General features: G+C 37.2%; 1 protein-coding gene across 1 annotated transcript in view; it reads left to right on the top strand.

Annotated features, from left to right (window-relative positions):
- The first annotated feature begins 532 nt into the window (after positions 1 to 532).
- Positions 533 to 23059, top strand: part of b4galt1.1.S (UDP-Gal:betaGlcNAc beta 1,4- galactosyltransferase, polypeptide 1, gene 1 S homeolog) — a 65358-nt gene continuing 42831 nt past the window's right edge. The window contains exons 1-2 of the mRNA XM_018243539.2: positions 533 to 818; positions 1104 to 1384. Of these exons, the coding sequence (XP_018099028.1) occupies positions 1108 to 1384 (277 nt within the window). The 5' untranslated portion in view covers positions 533 to 818; positions 1104 to 1107. The remainder of the gene's footprint in view (positions 819 to 1103; positions 1385 to 23059) is intronic.

Genomic DNA, 23059 nt, shown 5'->3' on the forward strand with positions numbered 1-23059 from the left:
AAGGTGGACTGTATAATTCACTTATAACTGTAAATAGTGTAATAGTTGAAATAATAATTTACTTCTAACAATTGCTTGATTTACTATTCATTATATTAATTTTTATATGCGCTTAATGATGTGGGTTGTCTGCTTCTCAACAGAACTGTAACCCTAGTATGAGGGGTGAATATTATTATCAACCATTTTATGGTTTATGAAATTTAGCAACACACTGTGTATATACAAAATCCTTGGGAGTATAAGGTGCCCAGCTGGGAATCTTCAAAATAAGACAGAATCATCCATACTGCGCTTGAGAGCCATCTTGACTAGGTGGCAAGGCAAGGGAAATACTGCACAGACGCTGACTCTTCACGTCATGCTTGTTTTTTTTTTTAAAAAAAAGTTACTTTCTGCTTTAAGTACAAATCCTGTTTTTTCTTTAGGATAGCTTAAGGGAAGAATGCGAGGTAATTCAAACGTGGTCGTTATGTTATGCGCCTGAGCACTGGCACATTTTACCGAACTTTCACCGTTACTCTCGCTCGCTGGCAGCTTGGGGTCTAGCATAGACCTGCCTTTTGTTATAACCTCCTCCCCTTAATTGCGACACTCCGTATGTGACGTCATACAGTTTTCTTCCCCTGGACGTTTTTAGAATGCGCGTACCCTGTAACATTGGCAGGAAGCGAGTGTCCTGTTAGAGGCGCAAAAATAAAACAGGACGGGGCACAGCTCGGAAGAGCAAATTTGTTTCTGGGTTTCAACATGTTTCTGTGCTTTTGAAATTACCAAAGAGCGAGGAAAGACCCTGCTTCCCTGGAAACCACCCTTATGTGAGTGCCAGTTCGCATCTCTTGTGCGTTTTTTAAGTGGTTAAATAGTGATGAAACGCTACTTGAGGTCTTACAAGCTGTCACGTTTCTGTCGCTTTTCGCCAAACATGTTATTTTTCAATGTGCGAATTGAAGGTTCAGGTAGCCGTGAGTTTAACTTTCCAGCTGAGAGTTCTGTTTGCATAGGTGTCGGATATATTCCTGTTGCTTGATTCCGCTGTGCGCTTTACGCATAAAAAGTGTGAGCGGTTATATATACAATTGTTTTGTGTTGTTCCTTTCCAGCACAATGAAAGAACCGCTACTGCCAGCATCCGCCGTTACATCGGCCCTGCCCGGTGCGTCTCTACAGAAAGCCTGTAAGTTCCTGGTGGTCTTCTGCACCCTTCACCTTAGCGTTACACTGCTCTACTACTTGTCCGGCGCCGATTCCAGCATCTTTCAGTACTTTTCGATAAACCAGCAGCAGACACCAAACAAAATAAACTCTACTTACAGTACCCCGTTAACAACAACTACTATCGCCAAAGAACTACCCAGCTGCCCGGACACTTCTCCTCTGCTACGTAAGTACCGAGTATTGGCTTAACATATATCTTATCTTTCAAGATAAGCAATGGTGTCTTGTGTGTGTGTTGGCTGCTATGTACAAAGTGATGGGGTTGCCTTGGAGCAGGTCACTGACTGCCAACAGTTGCTCCATTATTGTAATGCTATTCCTAACCTCCCCACCTCTCCTTTCATTACCACAAACTAAAAGTGTGATTACTTATATAAAATCAACCCTTTCACAGCGCTATACAGTGATTTGAGAAAAAAATCATATAGCATGACAGAAACAAAACATAGAGTAGGCAATGTCCCCTCTAAGGTGTGCATTTGTGCACAATAATTTGAAAGTCAGCACACACAACATATTGTGGTGCACACAAACATTTTAGTATCAAAGTACAAGTTTTTTTTTCTATCAATTTTGACTTGAGCGCACAGTTTTTATAAACTGCACACACAAGTTGAAATATTTTTTTTTTCACACATAGCCGAGAAGGAATTAGAGGGAATATTGAGAGTAGGTGATAACTTTTATTGCCTAATTTAGTATATTACAAAATGCAGACTTTTGGGACTACTTAGTTCCTTGCTGCAGATGTGCTTTGCAAAATATTTGTTTCGGGACTACTTCGATTATGGTGTATTTATATAGAATCAACCCTTCCACGGCTCTGTACAATGATTTGAGAAGAAATCATACAGTATGACAGTCCAAAACAAAACAGAAAATATAGAGTAGGTGATACCTGTTATTTGCCAATTAAGTAGATTACAAAATGCTAGCTTTTGTGACTACTTAGGTCTCTGTTTCAGACATGCACTGCAAAGTGCAAGCTTTCGGGACTTTTTAGGTCCCTGGTTCAGGCATTCATTGCCTGCAAGCTTTGGCGGCTACTTAGGTCCTTGCTTCAGGCATGCCTGATGCAGGGACCTGAGCAGTCACTAAAGCTTGCAAGCTTTAGTGACTGCGAAGCAAGGACCTAAGTAGCCGCCAAAGCTTGCATTTTGTAATCTACTAAATCATCTAATAAAATGTATAACCTACTCTGTATTTTCTTGTTTTAATCAAGGACTAACACAGTACAAAACTTTGCTACGAAAAACAAAACAATTCTAAAATATCGAACAAGCTTGAATGAAGACATGAAGGCAGAGGACCTTATAATTTTATGACAGCTATCCCATGGCTTACACACAGAGAAAAGCCAATGCACTGCCTTCTAACCCCCCCCCCCCCCCATGTATGTGTGTGCACTGACAGGCACGGGATTAGCCTGACAACACATACACAGAGCAGATCTTATCAAAGAAACGCTAAGACTATGGAAACATCAGACATTTTCTCCACCTGTTTCTACATAGGTGGAGAAAAGGCAAATATGCTTCCTGTTCTGAATGCATTGACAGACATGGCTTCAGCATTTAAGCAGAACTGCTGCATTTTCACTCCTAAATCAACATGTGTGCCGTGCCTGTCTATGCATTCAGAATAGGGCACAAACCAACCTTTTTGGAATGCAGATCAAGAAAATGCCTTAAGTGCGTTCTATTTACACTTTCAGTGGTCACAGCATTTAAAGGTGTAGCTCACCTGTAAAATAGTAGACTGCTGATAATCTTTTTCTTTTGAATTCTATTGCTTATGGGTTACCAGTTTTCTAAAATAGATTGGGTTCAACCCTTTGAACCTGTCTAACTGCCTACTTTCTAAAAAGGCATCCAACCCCTTCTTGAAGCTATTTTATTTTATATATTTGCCAGTACAACCACTTAAGTGATAATTCCACTACTTTACAGATGTCAGTCACATAATAAAAGATGTAAATAAAGCATAAGGCTAGTGGCGCACAGGGCTGTTTATCGGCTGTTCTCCACCTGGTCTTTTAAAGGAGTAGTTCACCTTTAAAGGGATCCTGTCATCAGAAAACATGTTTTTTTCAAAACACATCAGTTAATAGTGCTACTCCAGCAGAATTCTGCACTGAAATCCATTTCTCAAAGAGCAAACAGATTTTTTTATATTCAATTTTGAAATCTGACATGGGGCTAGACATTTTGTCAATTTCCCAGCTGCCCCCAGTCATGTGACTTGTGCCTGCACTTTAGGAGAGAAATGCTTTCTGGCAGGCTGCTGTTTTTCCTTCTCAATGTAACTGAATGTGTCTCAGTGGGACATGGGTTTTTACTATTGAGTGTTGTTCTTAGATCTACCAGGCAGCTGTTATCTTGTGTTAGGGAGCTGCTATCTGGTTACCTTCCCATTGTGCTTTTGTTTGGCTGCTGGGGGGGAAAAGGGAGGGGGTGATATCACTCTAACTTGCAGTACAGCAGTAAAGAGTGATTGAATTTTATCAGAGCACAAGTCACATGACTTGGGGCAGCTGGGAAATTGCCAATATGTCTAGCCCCATGTCAGATTTCAAAATTGAATATAAAAAAATCTGTTTGCTCTTTTGAAAAATGGATTTCAGTGCAGAATTCTGTTGGAGCAGCACTATTAACTGATTCATTTTGAAAAAAAATGTTTTCCCATGACAGTATCCCTTAAAGTTAACTTTTAGTATGCTCTATAATGGCTAATTTGAAACAACTGGACGTCATTATGTATTTTTCATCGTTTTTGAATTACTTGCCTTTTTCTTCTGACTTTCCAGCTTTTAAATAGGGGGTCACTGAACCCATATAAAAACAAGTTCTCTGTAAGGCTACACATTTATTGTTATTGCTACTTTTTATAACTCATCTTTCTATTCAAGCCTCTCCTATTCATATTCCAGTCTCTTATTCAAATCAATGTATAGTTGCTAGGGTAATTGGGACCATAACAACCAGATTGCTGAAATTGCAAACTGGAGAGCTGCTGAATAAGAAGCAAAATAACTCAAAAACCACAAATGATAAAAAATGAAATCCAATTACAAATTGTCTCAGAATATTACTCTGAATAATACATAAAGGTAATTTTAAGGTGAACCACCCCTTTACCGTAGTCAGAGAAAAGAAGACTTGTTCCTATTTCATCATAAAATGCAAACTTTAGCCTCTGCTTGTGCACTCATAATCTGACACTATGACGTCAGTGAACTTGACAGAGGAGCAGATGGGATAATAAGTGGTGGAGAAAAGCCGACAAACAGTCCTGCGCACCACTAGCATTGAGGACTCCTGTTGCTAAATATTTGTTTTCCACACTGCAGCAGACGCTTTTAAATAGTACCATTTCAAAAACTCATTTCCCCATTTAATGCTGAAATCTTTAATTGGAGTCTTCTGTTTAAAAACAGTAGGTTTTGTGAAGGTGAACTAGCACTCTGAATATTACACATTGCATATAAAAAACACAATCCAGAGCTTTAAGAGTAATAGTAATGGAAGAGGAAAAATAGCCTTGAATATATTGGTATTCAGTTATGTTTATTTACTGCTATAAAAGCTTCATTAAACACCCCACAAGACCTTATAGCTGATTCGATCCTCTCACCTTAATAAATATAAAAATAAGAATAAATATATATTACAATTAACTGCCATCAAGGGAGATATGTAGAGTAAAATACAAAGTCACTTTAAAACGATTTCTTAGACTAAAATATTGACTCACAAAACCATCATATAAGAGCTAATAAAGTTCATCATCTGAAAGTAAGGGAGGCAAATGTGTTAATCATTTCATTAATATTTGGGAATTATAATAACTTGGGCACAGTTATCCTAATACTATCAGAACCTTTTAGTTCCTCTGCTCAAATTTAAAACTTACGATTTTATCTATGGCTGATGTTATTTACAAACATTGATCTACTAATTGCTTCTGTGATACATTGCAACATGTTATGATGGTCAGAAGCCCTAGCAGAAAGCATAAACAGTTGCTGGTAAATTAAAGTAGCCATTGGGCACCCTGGTTTGCTTGTTGATCAGTGTGTTGGAGCCCTCTAGTGGACTAGGGGAAGATTTGTAGCTGGCGTAGCAAGGGGTCAGGGGCAAACTCAAGTGGCAGTATTGACATTGCATAGATCTGATATATATGGGGTATATGCCAAATCTGTGTAATGCATTTTAATGAGATTGTGTTTCACTACTATTGTTGTAATTGTTGTATTGTTGTGAAATTACGACACCATCTAGCCTGCAGTGCCAATGGTTTCTCCCGGGGAAGGGTCCAATGTAGTTCCTATAGTGACCAGGTAGAAATACTGTTCATACATCAATCTGGTAGTAATGTAATGTGCATGCACAAAGTTGGAACTGCTGCAAGGGACCAGCAAGTAAGATTGTAACGCCATACCTCTTAAAGGAACAGTAACATCCAAAAATAAGTGTTTTAAAGTAATACAAATATAATGCAGTGTTGCCCTGCACTGGTAAAACTGGTGTGTTTGCTTCATAAACACTACTATTGTTTATATAAATAAGCTGCTGTGTAGCAATATGGGCAGCCATTCAAAGGAGAAAAGGCTCAGGTTAAAGCAGATAAGCTCTAGAACATAATGGTATTATCTGTCATCCAGTATTTAACCTGTGTCACATAGCCTTTTTTCAATTTCTGCCATTGCTACACAGCAGCTTGTTTATATATACTATATGTCATTTGAGAGGTGATAAAGAATGTTTGATTTGACTGTATACATATTTTGTACTAAATGCTGAGATTCAAATGAGTCCCAGAATTTGAATTTTTGGATGAAATAAACCACAATGTAATATTTTCCCAGAAAACACACACACACAATTATGCTTATTGTTGTTACTTAAGCGTGATAGTATAACAGTGCCAAAGTGTAAGCATGGACAAAAAAGTTACCAAAAGTTGAAGCTTTTGAGATATAAAACCCTACTATATTTTCTGACAGTTTAGAGCGGAGGATAACTTTTAGGAAGTAGATAACATGACATGACAAGAAATGCCCTAGAGACACAGTACACACAGAAAAGGTAACATTTTTAAATATGATTTTATGTACTTGTACTTAATGTACTTAATTCAGCATTGCACATAAATTTTCTAGAATGAATAGGATGATTTAATTTTGGTGATTAGGTCTCTTTATTTAAAACCAAATAAGAGATCTACAGGTGCTATGTGGATGAAACTAAAACAAAGAAGAGAAAGCAGAGAAGCAATGCTTGAAGCATTAGACCTCAAAAACCATCTGGTGTGCAGTTATGAAAATGTGGTATAAGGCACTGCTAAAAAAGCTGTTTATTTGAAAGAATAATTATTTCATAATTTCCTAATGTGCCATCGGGCAGGCCTGCACCCCCATCAACTATTTCTTTATACTTAATTTCCAAAAACAGAGCTCAGTTTCAGGTACAGGGAAATATTTACCTTTAGGTAATGAACCGTATTCATTTGGGTAAAGTTAAAAGTGTGCAGTTTAGTTCCTCTAATTATCTTATTTTAGTAGATAACTATTGTATAATTGTATATTGCTTTTAGTTTCTCTGCAAGATGTAATGACTCACTTTACATTTCCTTTCTGTGTATAACTTTTGAAATTCAACAAACCAGGCTTACATGAAAACTTGCGTCATTATCCTTTTACTGTGTTGTTTAAGCAGGTATACTGATGATATACAGTACACAATATTTTTGTGAGAAAATATGCTCAATGTTTAAATAAAAATTGTCATCCAGTCATCTTTTTATCTAACATACATTGTTTTATGATTTCCTTCTCTGCATAAGTTTAGTTTTAACTTACTAGCAAAATTGACTTTTTTTGTTAAATGAGTGTGCTAGTTATTAATATACACAGGTGTGATATATGAATTACTTTGCTAATTGGCATTCTAATATATTGGAATTTGTAATTTACATGGTTTTTTTCTCTCATTCATATGCTTTTTACTCTCTCTGGACTTTGTCCAAGATTGTGACTTGCCACGGTTAATGTACAACCCTAAATACAATTCTTTATTTTGCATCAGTGCAAAATTAAAAGACTTCATTTGTGTTGGCATAAGCGTAAATAACTATGTTGAGCGCACTTTGTACTTTTGATAGCAAATATTTATTTGTCATCTGCAATTTCCTCAATTATATTTTCCTCTGCATTCTAAAAAGTAATTGTTCCAGTTATGAAAGTACATAGATCTAGATCACAGAATCAACATATCTTTACAAATGGTTAACAGCTAAAATGAGATATTTCTAAAAACTAAATAACCCACATTCCATTTCATATTCTAAAGATCCACTGGATTAGTAAAAAAGTAAAAGCTAAACAACTTCCAGATCACAGACGCAATTTTAAAATGCAGCCTTGAAAAGATTTTCGTTCTGAATATCAGGTGTTTTTTTATGAGCTGACCAGCCCAAATCTTAATTATGTGAAACTTTGGGAAAAGGGTAAAAAAAAAAATTGCGATATTGCTGTTTTATGGCTCTGGTGAACCCCAAGGGGATTCAGGCCCAGGTAGTTACACCAATAGGCCTATACCAGTGATCTATGCTTTCCGAAAACCTGGGTGGAGGGTTAAATGTGTGTTATGCTGATTGTCGTGCTGAATAAATAAATGATGGTTATGTTGATAATGCACAATTTTCCACACAGGTGCACAGATCCATTATTGTATCTAGACGTGTGTATGGGTGAAAACTACTGTGAGTCTCATTGTGTGGTTTAATATCCAGGAACCAATGCATATATAATGTAAGAACAATCCTTCTGCATTCCTTTTATTGGCACATTATCCTTCAAACAAGAAGTTATAATAATTTCTTTAAAAAAAAAAAGATTAGGAAAGCTTGTTTTAAAACAAATGACAACTTATTTTACTCTAACATTGTTTTGAAATTCTTTGTTAATGGTCCACAGTTCACTAACAAAAGCTATACAGTCATATGAAAAAGTTTGGGAACCCCTCTCAGCCTGCATAATAATTCACTCCACTTTCAATAAAAAATATAATGGTAGTATATCTTTCATTTCCTTGGGGTGTTTTCTGAACAAAGATTTTTAGTGAAGCAGTATTCAGTTGAATGAAATTAAATCAAATGTGAAAAACTGACTGTGTAAAGATGTGGGTATCCTTGTAATTTTGTTAATTTGAATGCATGTAACTGCTCAATACTGATTACTGGCAACACCAAATTGGTTGGATTAGCTTGTTAAGCATTGAACCTGAGATTGTTCAGTATCATTGTTTAGGGGAAGGCTACAAAAATCTATCTCAGAGGTTTAAACTGTCAGTTTTAACTGTAAGGAATGTAATCAGGAAATGGAAGGCCACATGCACAGTTGCTCTAAAACCCAGGTCTGGCAGGCCAAGGAAAATACAAGAGCGGCATATGCGAAGGATTGTGAGAATGGTTACAGACAACTCAAAGATCACATCCAAAGACCTGCAAGAACATCTTGCTGCAGATGGTGTATCTGTACATCGTTCTACAATTCAGCGCAATTTGCACAAAGAACATCTGTATGGCAGGGTGATGAGAAAGAAGCCCTTTCTGCACTGACGCCTGTCGCTTGTATGCAAAAGCTCATTTTGAAACAAAGTGCTTTGGACCGATGAGACAAATAGATAAATTTAGTTATTTGGTCATAACAAAAAGCACTTTGCATGGCGGAAGAAGAACACAGCTTTCCAAGAAAAACACCTGCTGCCTACTGTCAAATTTGGTGGAGGTTCCATCATGCTGTGGGGCTGTGTGGCTAGTTCAGGGACTGGGGCCCTTGTTAAAGTCGAGGGTCGGATGAATTCAACCCAACATCAACAAATTCTTCAGGATACTGTTCAAGCATCAGTCACAAAGTTGAAGTTATGCAGGGGTTGGATATTCCACCAAGACAATGACCCTAAACAAACTTACAACAAACTTAGAAATCTACAAAGGCATTTATGCAGAGGGAGAAGTACAAAATTCTGGAATAGCTGTCACGGCCCCCTGATTTGAATATCATTGAAAATCTATGGGATGATTTGAAGCAGGCTGTCTATGCTCCACAACCATCAAATTTAACTGAACTGGAGAAATTTTGTATGGATGAATGGTCAAAAATACCGCCATCAAGAATCCAGACACTCATCAAAGGCTATAGGAGGCGTCTAGAGGCTGTTACATTTGCAAAAGGAGGTTCAACTAAATATTGATGTAATACTGTATCTCTCTTGGGGTGCACAAATTTATGCACCTGTCTAATTTTGTTATGATTCATATTTCATATTTTCTGTTAATCCAATAAACTTTATGTCACTGCTGAAATACTACTATTTCCATAAGGCATGTTATATATTAAAAGCAAGTTGCTACTTTGAAAGCTCAGCCAATGATAAACAAAACTCCAATGAATTAAGAGGGGATCCCAAACTTTTCATATGACTGTAGACTAAGCAAAACAGAGATAAAATTCCTGTAGCTGCCTAATATGTAGCCACTACAATTCTAAACAGGGAATTAGCAGCTCAAAGCAAAAGTAGGAAAAATGAAATGATTAACTTGGCCTGACAGACGTTAATACTACTTTTCTAAAATATATGTAGCAAGGAGTGGCACCAGTGACCAAGCCTCAGAGACCAAAGCCAGATGAAAACGCTTAAGGGTGTCATATGAGATGGTCCAATCAATTCCACTACAAGCTACTGCATGTCTAATTGTAGAACTGGTCTCTGTAACATTTTAGGGGCCATTTACAAACCCCAGGAAAACAAATGAAGGAGCGCTCATGGCAGAAAGAACCTGTCCCATAGTGTTCACTTACAGCACAACCCCGGCATTGCTGCTATCTACATTTAGCACTGGATCAAAAATCTTGTCAGTACAGAGAACAGCACCAGGAGGAGCAGCTCAGACTTGTCCTTACTGTCTGCCTTAGGGCAATTGGTAAGGACGTTCCCTACTTTGCTCATCTGAATAATGTGCATGGTAAGGAGTGGCAGGGTAGATGCCTACGTGCCTCCCCCCATCCCTCATTAATACTTAGCTGACTATCACAGTCAGTGCATTACGCTAGTTATTTAAGGGGGGGAAGGGCTGATTACGCTTTTTGCATTTTGGGGTCACTCTGAGAGAGGTGCACAGGACACATACATAAAGTTGTTTATTTGTTTGCCCTTATAAAGCTGTTTTAAGTTGCTAAGAGAAAAACATGTCTTTATTTTTGCTTTCACTGCTACTAGAAGACAATGGATGTCTCCACCACTCTGCAGGGACTTGTAACTGGTATTAGAAATGCAAATGTTTAAAATAGGCGTGTCAAACTTTGGGGATCACGTCGTAGCCCTCTCCATCCTGCTTTGCGACCACTCCTCTTCTGACTTATTTAAAAACAACCTTATCTTTAAAAATGTTTTTATATCATCTTAAAGGACACTATATTTTTTCACTCTCATGTAGGGATTTTATTACCACATTAGGAGGCACATTTATCAAGGGTCGAATTTTGAATTCATGTGAGGTTTTTTTAACTACCCTAAACTCCCATAAATTCTAAATTCAACTAATTGAAATTTATTAATAAAATCAAATTTTTTCAACTTGAATGAATTTCGACGACCCGAAAACTCTAATCGAAGTATTAAAAGCAGGTTTTAGGTGGAGAATAGTCTAATTCGAGTTCTAAAAGGGCCAGAGTATGATAAATCACAAAATTGGAATTCAAATTAAAACTCGAATTGAGTTTGGATAATTCACAATTTGAATTTTGACCAAAAAAAAAAATTTGAAAATTAGAATTCAAATTTTCACTTCAACCCTTAATAAATATTCCCCTAACTGTATTCAGAATAGTTAAGGCTACTTTACTCACTTATAGTAAAAACAAACGCTTGCAACCGCTGGTTATAAATGCTTCTCAACCTGAAAATATTCAAAACCATTTTTGGGCCAGAAAGTGTCTACTGGGGGTTTCCGTCAATTGAATGGGAAACACAGAAAGTGATGCATGACGCTTGTTAGTTGACCAAAATGAGCAGAGTTGAAAAGCACTGTGTGTGTCATGGCATGTCCCAAAGGAGCTCTCAGGAAGGCGAGGAGGTATATAATCACTTAGAGTATAAAAGATTAATTGCATATAGACTTGAATTTCTTAAGCAGTAAGCTGTTCACTTATGGCATGTGCTGAATGTGAAGTGTGTTTGATCTAGGGATGCACCGAATCCAGGATTCGGTTCAGGATTCAGCCAGGATGCTGCCTTTTTCAGCAGGATTCGGATTCGGCGAATCCTTCTGCCCGGCCGAACCGACTTTTAAGTTAGCTGGGACAGCCAAATCATTTATAAGGTACAAGGAGGCCAATACATCATGCAAAAAAGCTATGAGGCAAGCTAAAATTGATATGGAAAAGGACTTTTTGTCACAAAACAAGGAAGTAAAAAGTGTTTTCCCTTTCCCACCCCTAATTTACATATGCAAATTAGGGTTCGGTATTCTGCCGAATCTTTCTAGAAGTATTCAGGGGTTCGGCCGAATCCAAAATAGTGGATTCGGTGCATCCCTAGTTTGATCACACCTTTCAGTTGCATTCAACCAGAGAGCTATCCTTGAAAGGAGAACTAAAGCTTAATTAAAGAAGCAGGCTAGAAGTGTTAGTACATTGTACATTTTTTGGGTTCCTGCACATGCTCAGTGATGCTGTCACTTACTTAGCTTAATATACAGTAAATATTGAATATAAATGTCACAAAATAAGGCTGTTTATAGTAATTAATACAGATAATTACTATGTGGCAGCATAGAAACTATTGCAACTAGCATCAGAAATTAATAATCAGTGTTGTATTAATCAGCCTTAGATTACAGGCCAACCCCATTTTGTGCTAGATGATTTGCGACGACCCCTAAGCTTAACTTCTTAACAGCTGCTCAAAGCCCACTGATTATGTGCGTTTTGCAGACAATTTCCAAGGTGGTGGGCCCCCTGTGACAAGTTTGAAGTCCTGGATCATTGCTGCTATTGAGAAGCTGAAACTTTAGGCTGGTGCAATATGCTTAGTATACTGTATAAAATATGATTTTTTTAGCCATATTCATTTTTAGGGTTTTGTTCTCCTTTAAGTAAATCCAAAGGTGGGTCAATTGTTTTTGATGTTTCACATGCATCATTTTAGGCAGTTTACCATACACCATACACCATCCTCTGTAAAGAATAGGCATCATGCTGTGAGAAAAAACAAACTGCCTAGCCACATTGCTCCGTGTATGCCCACTTTACTGTGCTAATAAATTAGCAAAAAAAAAATAGAGTAAATTGCTTAGTCTATATCTTTTGCCAGTGAACTGTGAAACATTAACCATTCATTTGAGCACTGAAGTCAACAATGTTAGAGTGAAATAATCCAGTGCAAATATGTTAGCTCTTGTTAACAAGGTTTCATCATCTAATTGTGAAATAAAAACATTACCACTTGTTTGAAGGGTAATGCACTATGAAAACCTAAAAGAGTGGAGAGAGATTGTTCTTATGTACGCATTGGTTCCTGGATGTGAAACAACACAATGACATTTACAGCAGTTTTCCACAAACATGCATCAGCACACACATCTAAATACAACAATTGGTCTGTGCACCTGTGTGGAAAATTGTGCATGTGCAACCAGGAACTCCTCCCATTAGCATCATCATCACCATCATTTATTTATTTAGCACAACAAAATCCACATTACACACGTTATAACCCCTACCAAGGCTTTCAGAATCCTTACGTCACTGGTATATGCCACCTGTTTCATTCTTTTTGCCTCATAAGCCACACCAAAACAGGCAGCAGTTTGCTAGTTTGGGTGAAAACTATGATAATGACAATTTGGACAACTTTTTCTGTTGTGTATATCTAGTCCCTACACCTTTTTTGTTTTGTTTTGTTTTTTACTCTTCTCCCAGTTTTGGAGAACTGGGCTGATTTCAGACTACCAAAGAGTCTTGAACACCCCCCCCCCCACAACATTAATGCTGCAATTAACACAGTAAATATTGTCTTTGAGGTCTTTAATCAGTCAAAAATGGCACAATGGACATATGGGGGAATGTAATATTTTTTGTTAGTGCAAAAAAAGTTCGCAAACACCTTTGTGAATGTTTGCGAACTTTTTTTGCACTAACGAAACATATTACATTCCCCCATATGTGCATTAAGCTACCAAAAAAATGCCCTACTCTTAAAACAAAACAGATGTTTGTCCTTATATTGCAATATATTCAAGCAGGCCAGCTACATAAAAATTATCTCTGGTCTGGCCAGTCCTACACTAACTTTAATCTGATTCCTTAAAAATTCTACTGCTTGATTATACTGTATGTTTTTCACTTGGATTATGTTTTACCTGCAACTTGCTTTTAAGGTTAAAACTCCCAAATGACTGCCCTTTTTATTGACCACCCTTTTTATTGACCACCCTTTTTATTGGCCAACACTGGGATTACCTGACTAGCTAGGAATGATGGGAGATACGCCATAGAGCTGGCCACAACTCCTGTATAAACTGTTAAACAGGGGTGCAATCATTCGCAGTTATATTAAGTGGGAAATGCTTTTCACAGGATTAAACACAGAACAAAAATGGGAAGTCTTTAAAATGCTGTTTAATAAATATACATGTCAGTGCATTCCCCTTGTAAGCAAGGAACTTTGTTGCAAAGCAAAACCTTTTTGGTTCAATAGAAGTGTTGGTGTTGAGGTGGGTAAGAAAAGGCGTGATTTTAAGAATTTCAAGTTAGCTGGGACAGCCAAATCATTTATAAGGTACAAGAAGGCCAATACATCATGCAAAAAAGCTATAAGGCAAGCTAAAATTGATATGGAAAAGGATATTGCAGCAAGCAGCAAAAAGAATCCAAAATTATTTTTTAAATACGTTAATAGTAAAAAAATTAAAGCAGGAAGGGGTGGGACCTTTAATATCAGAGGGGGGTCAGCTGGTTGAAACAAAAAAAAGTGCAGATTCTAAACTCATATTTTTCTGTCTGTCTACACAAATGAGGAACCAGTTAATGAAGGTTTCCTTCTTAATAGTCCCAATTCTAGTAATGCAACTAATGATGCATGGTTCACACATGAGGAAATTCAAAAGAAACTAGAACATGTTAAGATAAACAAAGATCTGGGGCCAGATGGTATTCATCCCAGGGTACTTAGCAAGCTTAGCTCTATGATTGCCAAACCTCTTTACTTAATTTTTCAGGAGTCATTGAGGTCTGGCATGGTGCTGAGTGACTGGTGAATTGCTAATGTGGTGCCGTTATTCAAAAAGGGATCCAGTTCTCAGCCTCAAAACTATAGGCCAGTTAGTCTGACGTCAGTGGTAGGAAAGCTTTTTGAATGGTTAATAAAGGATAAGATACTGTACTTCATAATACTATGAGTTTGTGCTAGCATGGTTTTATGATTAATTTCTTTTATGAGAAGGTAAGTAGTGACCTTGATTCTGGGATGGCAGTGGATGTGCCGCATAGTAGGTTACTGGTTAAATTAATGAATGCTGGCCTGGAATATAGTATTTGTACCTGGATAGAGAACCGGCTAAAAGATAAAAAGAGTGGTTGTAGATGGAAGATTTTCTAATTGGACCAGTGTTGCTAGTGGCGTACCGCAGGGCTCTGTACTAGGTTCCTTGCTTTTCAACTTATTTATTAATGACCTGGAGGTGGGTATTGAAAGTACTGTTTCTATTTTTGCAGATGATACTAAATTGTACAGAAGTATAGGTTCCTTGCAGGATGCTGCCACTTTGCAGAGTGATTTGTCTAAGTTGGGAAACTTGGCAGCAAACTGGAAAATGAGGTTCAATGTTGATAAATGCAACGTTATGCACTTTGGCAAAAATAATATAAATTAGAGTTAGTAATGAATGGAGGGCACACCAGAACTTTCAAAAAATAGCAAGAGGTGCAGGAACAAATGTTACCCCTACTGCAGGTAACCTATATCAATAATTTATATCTGCATGTTTGCACACTCAAAACAAATACAATTTAGAGAGAGGGTGGTTTGAAAAAAGAATTTTTACTTTTATGCAGAGAAAAGCATTTTACATGAACAACGCCATACAACACATGGCATAATTTATACAATGTTAAAAATAGCATCGAATATCAACCACCCATTAGTTGTACATAGCAAGCAAGATATTAGCAAGGAGCGGATACACCTACCAGAAAAATGAGAATGGCCCCAACGTTTCGGCACCAAGGCCTTTGTAGATAACAAGTTGTCTAATTCTGGGCAGTGTCATTCTGTGGCTACTAAAGCAAATACATTTCTGTCTCGAGGGAATTAACTCAAGGGATGAAAACATAATTATGCCTTTTTATAGGTCCCTGGTAAGGCCGCATCTGGAGTATGCAGTGCAGTTTTGGACTCCAGTCCTTAAGAGGGATATAAATGAGCTGGAGAGAGTACAGAGACGTGCAACTGAACTGGTTAGAGGGATGAAAGACTTAAATTATGAGGGTAGACTGTCATGGTTGGAGTTGTTTTCTCTGGAAAAAAGGCGCTTGCGAGGGGACATGATTACACTTTAAAAATACAGTAGAGGACATTCAAGACACATAACAGGGGACCTTTTACCCATAAAGAGGATGACCGTTACCAGGGGCCACCCCTTCAGACAAGAAAGAAAGAACTTTCATTTGAAGCCACTAGGTGGTTCTTTACAGAGAGGACAGTGAGGTTGTGGAATGCATTGCTGGGTGATGTCCTAATGGCTGATTCTGTTAATGCCTTTAAGAGTGGCTTGGATGATTTCTTGGACAGACATAATATCAAAGGCTATTGTGATACTAAATTCTATAGTTATTATAGATGTTGGTATATATAATTTATGTGGAATTATGGAGGGGTGTGTGTATGGATGCTGGGTTTTCATTTGGAGGGGTTGAACTTGATGGACTTTGTATTTTTTCAACCCGATTTAATTATTTATCTGAGCACCCTATTAGCAGGGATTCTCAGTGGATTCATCTGAGGTTCTATGGAGCAGGAAGTATTAAAGGAGAAGGAAAGGTTAAAACTAAGTAAGTCTAATCAGAAAGGTCCATCTAAATATACCAGTAAACCCCCAAAGTAATGCTGCTCTGGTTCCTCTGTCAAAAGAAACACTGCATTTCTTTCCTTCTATTGTGTACACATGGGCTTCTGTATCAGACTTCCTGCCTTCAGCTTAAACCTCATTGCCCTGGGCAAGAGCATGCTCAGTTTGCTCCTCTTCCCCACCCCCTCCCTTCTCTACTGTAATCTGAGCCCAGAGCAGGGAGAGACTCAGGCAGGAAGTGATGTCACACCATGTTAATACTGCAGCTCCTATCCTAAACAAACAGAGAGTTTCTAGAGCTTTTTACTCAGGTATGGTAAAACATTCTACGGAATAAATATAGCATTCTATATTGCACTATTGCAGCTAATCTATTGGCAATAAAATGCCTCCGTAGTTTTCCTTCTCCTTTAAAAGTGAAACTGGCTTCATATATTCTTAAAGGGGAACTCTGGCTTCCAAACCAAAATTTGATAAAGAGGCCCACATAACATAGAAATCCCTAAAATACCCATCACATTTACCTGTTTCTTCAAAAAGTATAAATAAATGCCATTTTCTATTCTGAAATCCAGCTGTTCTTCTCTTTCTGCATCATTTAAAATACTGGCAGGGAAGGAGGGACTTTTACACTGAATTTATCCATAGCTTACAGACAGCATGCAGGAACTACATAACCCACAATGCATTGCACTATGATGTTCTGTTCCTTATTGAAATCACTTGTGCAGGGAATTGTGGGGTTTGGCAGATGCAGGCTGGGGACAGCTGGCTGCTGATACAAAGTAACAGCAAAGTATTCAGAAAGATGAGCAGAAGAGCAGGGGGACTAGGCTTTGGGAACTTTCAGAAGCCATTAAAAATCATGAAAAGTCGGCATATTTTTCAATTGATGTACATTGCAAATTTGCTTGAAATTACGTTTCCTTTTCAAAAAGCTTAAGTTATGTTTTTGTAGAGTTTCCCTTTAAATGCCTATTAAAACAATAGGCAAAAAGTATGTTCAGCACAATCCCTATTCATCGAGCTCAGGTTAAAAATTGGTTAATATTGTCTCTTTACTGTATTCAATACATTATTCTTGGAGTTAATGAAGTGCTCATTGCATAATTCTTCAGTGCTCCTACTGGCATGGCTGAGCTAAATTCAATGCTCATTAACCATATTTTGTAGTGATCTTGCTAACATGTCTGGATTACTAGAGTGCTCATTGTCCATTTTCTGCAGTGCTCTTGTTGACACTTCAGGGGCTAATGTATTCATTATCAATATTCCGGAGAATATTGCCATTTGTGGGGTTAATGAAATACTTCATGCTAGCATGTCTGGAAAATTAGTGCCAAAGGACTGAAATGTCAAGAAGTAAACCATTTTTTGAGTTTACATTTTTGTTTGGCAAATTTTTAAATCCTAGGAGTGACAGCCTTGTCCCTGTGTATTTTTTGTACCAGTATCCTGGTATTGTTGCTGCATATGGTGCGCTTTTGGCCTACTTCATAATATAATTACAGGGAAACTGAAATTTTACATCCCCTGAAGTTTTCCCTTATTTTAAATGTTTTTTGTGGAACTCACCTAAATATATCATATGTGTAAAAAAATAGTGTAAATCCAGGAAAATTTATTTTACACAATGTAAAATACATTGTCCTGGATTTTACACCATTTTTTTCTGATCCCCAAAAAATTTTAAAAAGATTCTTTGGTAAATATTTTAAGTTAATTTGGTGTTGCTTTTTTTATTTTTTAATTATTGCCCTTTTATCATATTTTACAAAGCACTGTATAGTTTATTTCATAAGCCATGAGTGGAGGTTCCATTTCATGTAGATAGATAATGAAGGACTGGCACTTACCAGACCACACTCCATAAATTGATGTAGTAAAAAAAGTATTTATTTAAGCAAAAAACAACAGCAAAGCCTTAAGCGTTTCATGCCTTAGGGGCACTTAGTCATAGTCAGCCTAAAGTCTGGGGCTTGAACACCTGGACCCCCCGTCTTCCTCGGTAAGTTAACCCCATCATTTACTGCACTCGACACTGAATGCCCCTTTTCATAAGCTTCTTCCATTTCATATGGCTACTAATGATATTTCCAAATGAGCATTTGAAAATAAAGGAAGGTGTAGTGAATTAATAATGAACTGTTACAAATAAAAATGTGAGGCAGGTTTTTTCTAATGTAATACATACCTTGGTTCCAAGTCAGTCATCACATGTTTTACAGCAACTTTCCACAAACGTGCCCCACTACAGATGTCTAGATATAATAATGGACCAATACACCTGTGTGGAAAATTGTGCGTGTGTAACTAGTCGCTTCAGGTGTTGATTTAGATTTTCACTTTTTTCACATCATCATCACCGTAATCATTTATTTATAAAGCTCCAGCATCAGTATTACATACCTTTAGAACTCCAACCAGGCTTTTTTCTTGAGAACTTTTAGATCATTAGTATATTCTTGCCCTCTGGTTGTCTCTTTTCATCTAAACTAATAAAAAAAAAATTCTCCTACTGGATAACATGCTAATCCTAGAAAGGATGACTAGCTTACATACAGCCTCCCAAAAACAATTTTACAAAATTTGGACGCCATGGATGGCATACAGAAATGTACTACCCCCCCTGATAGCCTAACCTTTTTTCCACCCATACCAGAAGGGATGACATGTGAGCAATGGAACCGTGAATTGTATTTTTGTTGTAATCATCTCTTACCCAACTTGGTGTTTATATTGCCACGACCCCTACCCTCTTCTTGACCAGGATATCAATATGACAGTAATCATAAAGGTTTAATTCAAAACTGTTTATTGTTATATGTTGTACGGTTCAAATGAAAATGTGTATATTCTAAGTGCCTAAACATTTCTGCAGGCTGGGATATGCCCGGTGACTGCAGACATTGAACCATGTTTGTAGACATTACTTTTCTCTGTCTGTTTTTACCTGCAAATAAAAATAAATATAAATTAAAAAAAAAAAAAATTCTCCTGTAGTAGACAATTTTACAATAAAGGAAGGTTTAGTGGCTTTGTAGAAAAAATATTTTGGAGGGCGTTTTGAAACTTTCCCTATTTTCTCAAGCTGACAACCTTTGTCCTGTTATTTCTAGACAATCAATAGTGAGCTGTTTGAGTTTTCTGTATTTTTACGCTTTGTTAGCAGGCCAATCTATTTTTCAGAGGGAGTAGATAATGTTTGTGCAAGGTACTCTTTACATAGTTTACTTTTTTTGCATGTAATCTATTTGTTCATTGTATATATCAACTTGTTGTGCAAGGCTGTAGAACATAGTACAGGCATAGGATCTGTTATCCAGAAACCCGTTATGCAGTAAGCTCTGAATTACAGTAAGGTATAATTCATCTAAATTTTTAAAAAATATTTATTAATATAATTATAAATCATCTTTATTGAAGGCAAAATAAGATTATTGGTTTTATTTATTGTTTAGATGATTTTCTAGTAGACTTAAGGTATGATGATCATTATTACGGAAAGATCCGTTATCTGGAAAACCCCATGTCCTGAGCATTCTGGATAACAGGTTTTATACCTGTACAGTAATAAATAATATGCCCTTCTCTTCTTCAGTAATTGTTTGCAATTACTTTCTATTTGTGACCATTGTTTTAAATATTGAAGTGTAGTAAAATTTAATTTCTCACCTTCTTATGTCTTTTTAAAGCCGCTTGGGAGGAGGGTGCTAACTCTGTGACTGATTCATGTTGATACATTTGTTATTTTTGTCCCTGCTGAACTGGATCTCTGAGTTTCATTAAAGGCAGTTTTAGAATCGATACAATATTGGCTTATATTCCAAAGATAAACTGTTGAGAAATGTATCAGCTAAATGTATCAATTAATGTAGCAAACTGTAACCGTTTAGATTCTGCACCTAGATTACTGAGTTGACAAACGCCAGAGACAAGAACATTAATTTTAAACTTCAATTTTGGAAAAACAAAAAAAGTCTTTATTTCTGGTGAACAATCTGGAAACAACTCATCATAAAAAAGCGTTTGTAAGGTGAACATTTATTTTAAAAATGTTTTATTTGCTTAGTTTTGATTAGTATGGGAAAATGTATATGCTAGCAAAGGTTTTCTATTGTACAGACTGTGAGAACAACTTTTTGCTCCCTTTGACTCTTTTTCATTTTTAACCTTGGCTTTATCTTACAAGTACTTTAGACTGTGCACAATGGCTCCTTTCCCAGTATGGTTTCTCAATAGAAGATTATCAAACACATGAGATTAATTGATTGTGTTGGAATTCTGTAAAAAGTAAGCTGTTACACATTTAGGGGGTTATTTATTAAAGGTTGAACTTTAGAGTAATGTGAATTTTTTTTAAAATTCGATTATGTTCACATTTTGAATGGTATGTTATTTCTGAAAAAAAATTTGAACGTCGATCGAATAGCCCGACCCGAAAACTCTAATCGAATTCAAATTGACTTTGAATCAAGTTTTCCTCCGGAAAAAAACAACTTTTGCATCTTCAGATTTTTTTGACGTGCAACATTTTTTTTTTGACGTGCAACTTTTTTTTTCTCACATTGGAGTCTATGGGCAGTCATTTTCTAAGCGATGCTTGGCAAATATTTGACTCATCCCTACTATTAACATCTTCAAATAGTTCAAGGGACCTCATTGACTTCTACATGAACTTGCCAGGTTTTAGGTGGAGAATAGTCGAATTAGTGATAAATCTCACATTCAAATTCGAATTGGTGATCTTAAATTAGAATTTGTGAGTTTTGACCAAAAAATGTTTTCGAAAAATCGAATTTAACATTTGAATCTTAGTAAATATACTCCTAACATATGGTAAGCAAATTCTTTAAATTTCCCAGGCAGAGGCATGTGCAGTAGAGCAAAGTAGCTGCCTTTTTGTCAATTTCACTTTTCACATGCACAGCCATGCAAATAAAGAAGATCAGGAAGAGTATCACTCCATGTTGTTTACTGGAAGAACCCTGGACCAGTGCATTTCTCTGCTGATAGGAGCACCGGCCCAGGGTATAAGGTAAGTAAATACACTTGGGTTGGCACTTCCAAATTAAACAAACAAAAAAAGAGACTTTCCTTCTCCTTTAATGTTATACCATATGCATTAGTTTGCATTAGATTGTAATATTGTAGTAATTTCATTGCTACGTTTTTTGCAGTGCTTGAGTGGCAGTTAATTTCTACATTTCGGTAAAAGAGATTCGTTTTTTGGGTCCAGGCAAGCAAAATCAGCATAAATTGTGCCATTTGCTGACAATCCTATTCTTTCCATCTATAAGTGTGGCCAGATTGCACAGTGTTGCTGATCAGATAGGAAGGTAAACCATGACAAGAAAGTGCTTGTAAAATCTTCTTATGAAGGGCATGTGGAAATTTCACTGACCTGCCAAAACTGGTCATTGGAAAATCGAACACTGACAATGTCCTTTTTTTTTATTGATACCACAGTCTGCACCCCAATTTGTTTAGTCAGCAGCTCTACTTCTTACCAATAAGGCACAATCTTTTCTTCAGTGAAAACGGAAAATGTCTTGACTGGAGTCCCTCCCCCTCCCGCTTCCATCAAAAGGACCCTCCCAAATCTTTAAAAAGAAACCCCACCCCCATACCTGCTTCTTTAAAACAGACTTATACAAGGTACTAACAGTAGTATCAGCAGACTGGGCAATGTAGATATAAATGTAAATGTGAGGCTGCTGCTAAGTAATCTTAGACTAGAGCTTTATTGAGCTACCTATGGCAACCAGAGTGCACCCTGAATCCCAGACCAGACCAGACATGCTAAACTTCATGAAGGAAACCCTACCTCTACAGAAAGCCCAGTCCACAGCACAGTGTGAAATCCAAAAAACAAAGTCAGATAACTAGGAAAAACAACAGGAGTGTGATATCTAGGTTATTCGGACATAGATCCATGAGATCATGTTCCATTGACCAGGGGTGCCCAAACTTTTTGCTACGAGGGCCAGATTTGGTGAGGTGAAAATGTGTGAGGGCCGACCATTCAGCCCGATATTCTTTGAACCATTAACATTAAATTACAGGAATCAAGTAATCATAGCAGTAATATTTGGGGAAACTTAAGGGAAATGAAGCTGTTAGCAATAGACACTTACTGTAACGTAGTGACGCCATACTTCTTTAGTTTACTGTACTGGCATGTCAGTACGTCTATTGACACCTTGAGCCCTAAACAAGTATGTGAGAGCGGCGCGTCTCTATAGACCAGCAGTATAGACCAAGTGACAGACTATTTCACTAATGTGCCCAAATATTACTGCTATAGGATTCCTGATCGTACTGTGCTGGGGGGGCCTCATTATTATTTATTCATGATGGAGGCTGAGGGCTGGTGTAAATTTGAAAACTGGCTGCAATTGGCCCCCTGGCCGCACTTTGGACATGCCTGCCATAGACACTCCGTAAAGCTCATCAGCAGGACTTAAGTTCTTGCAAATGTGCATTTATAGTGCCATTCTACACATCAAGTTTTGGGTTGACCCCTTTGCCAAGTGTGCGGTAGAGAAAAAGGAGCTATAATTAATGCATCCAGAATGGGTGAGGCGTAAGTCATTATTGTACTATTTCCATAGACACAAAATGCTTAACCAGGATAAATGTGACTATATACCAAATGTTATAGGGAACAAAATTGTCAGTGATGAAATGAACAAAACCTCAGAAAATCCTG

Source organism: Xenopus laevis, chromosome 1S, assembly GCF_017654675.1.
Source record: "Xenopus laevis strain J_2021 chromosome 1S, Xenopus_laevis_v10.1, whole genome shotgun sequence".
NCBI classification, from domain to species: domain Eukaryota; kingdom Metazoa; phylum Chordata; class Amphibia; order Anura; family Pipidae; genus Xenopus; species Xenopus laevis.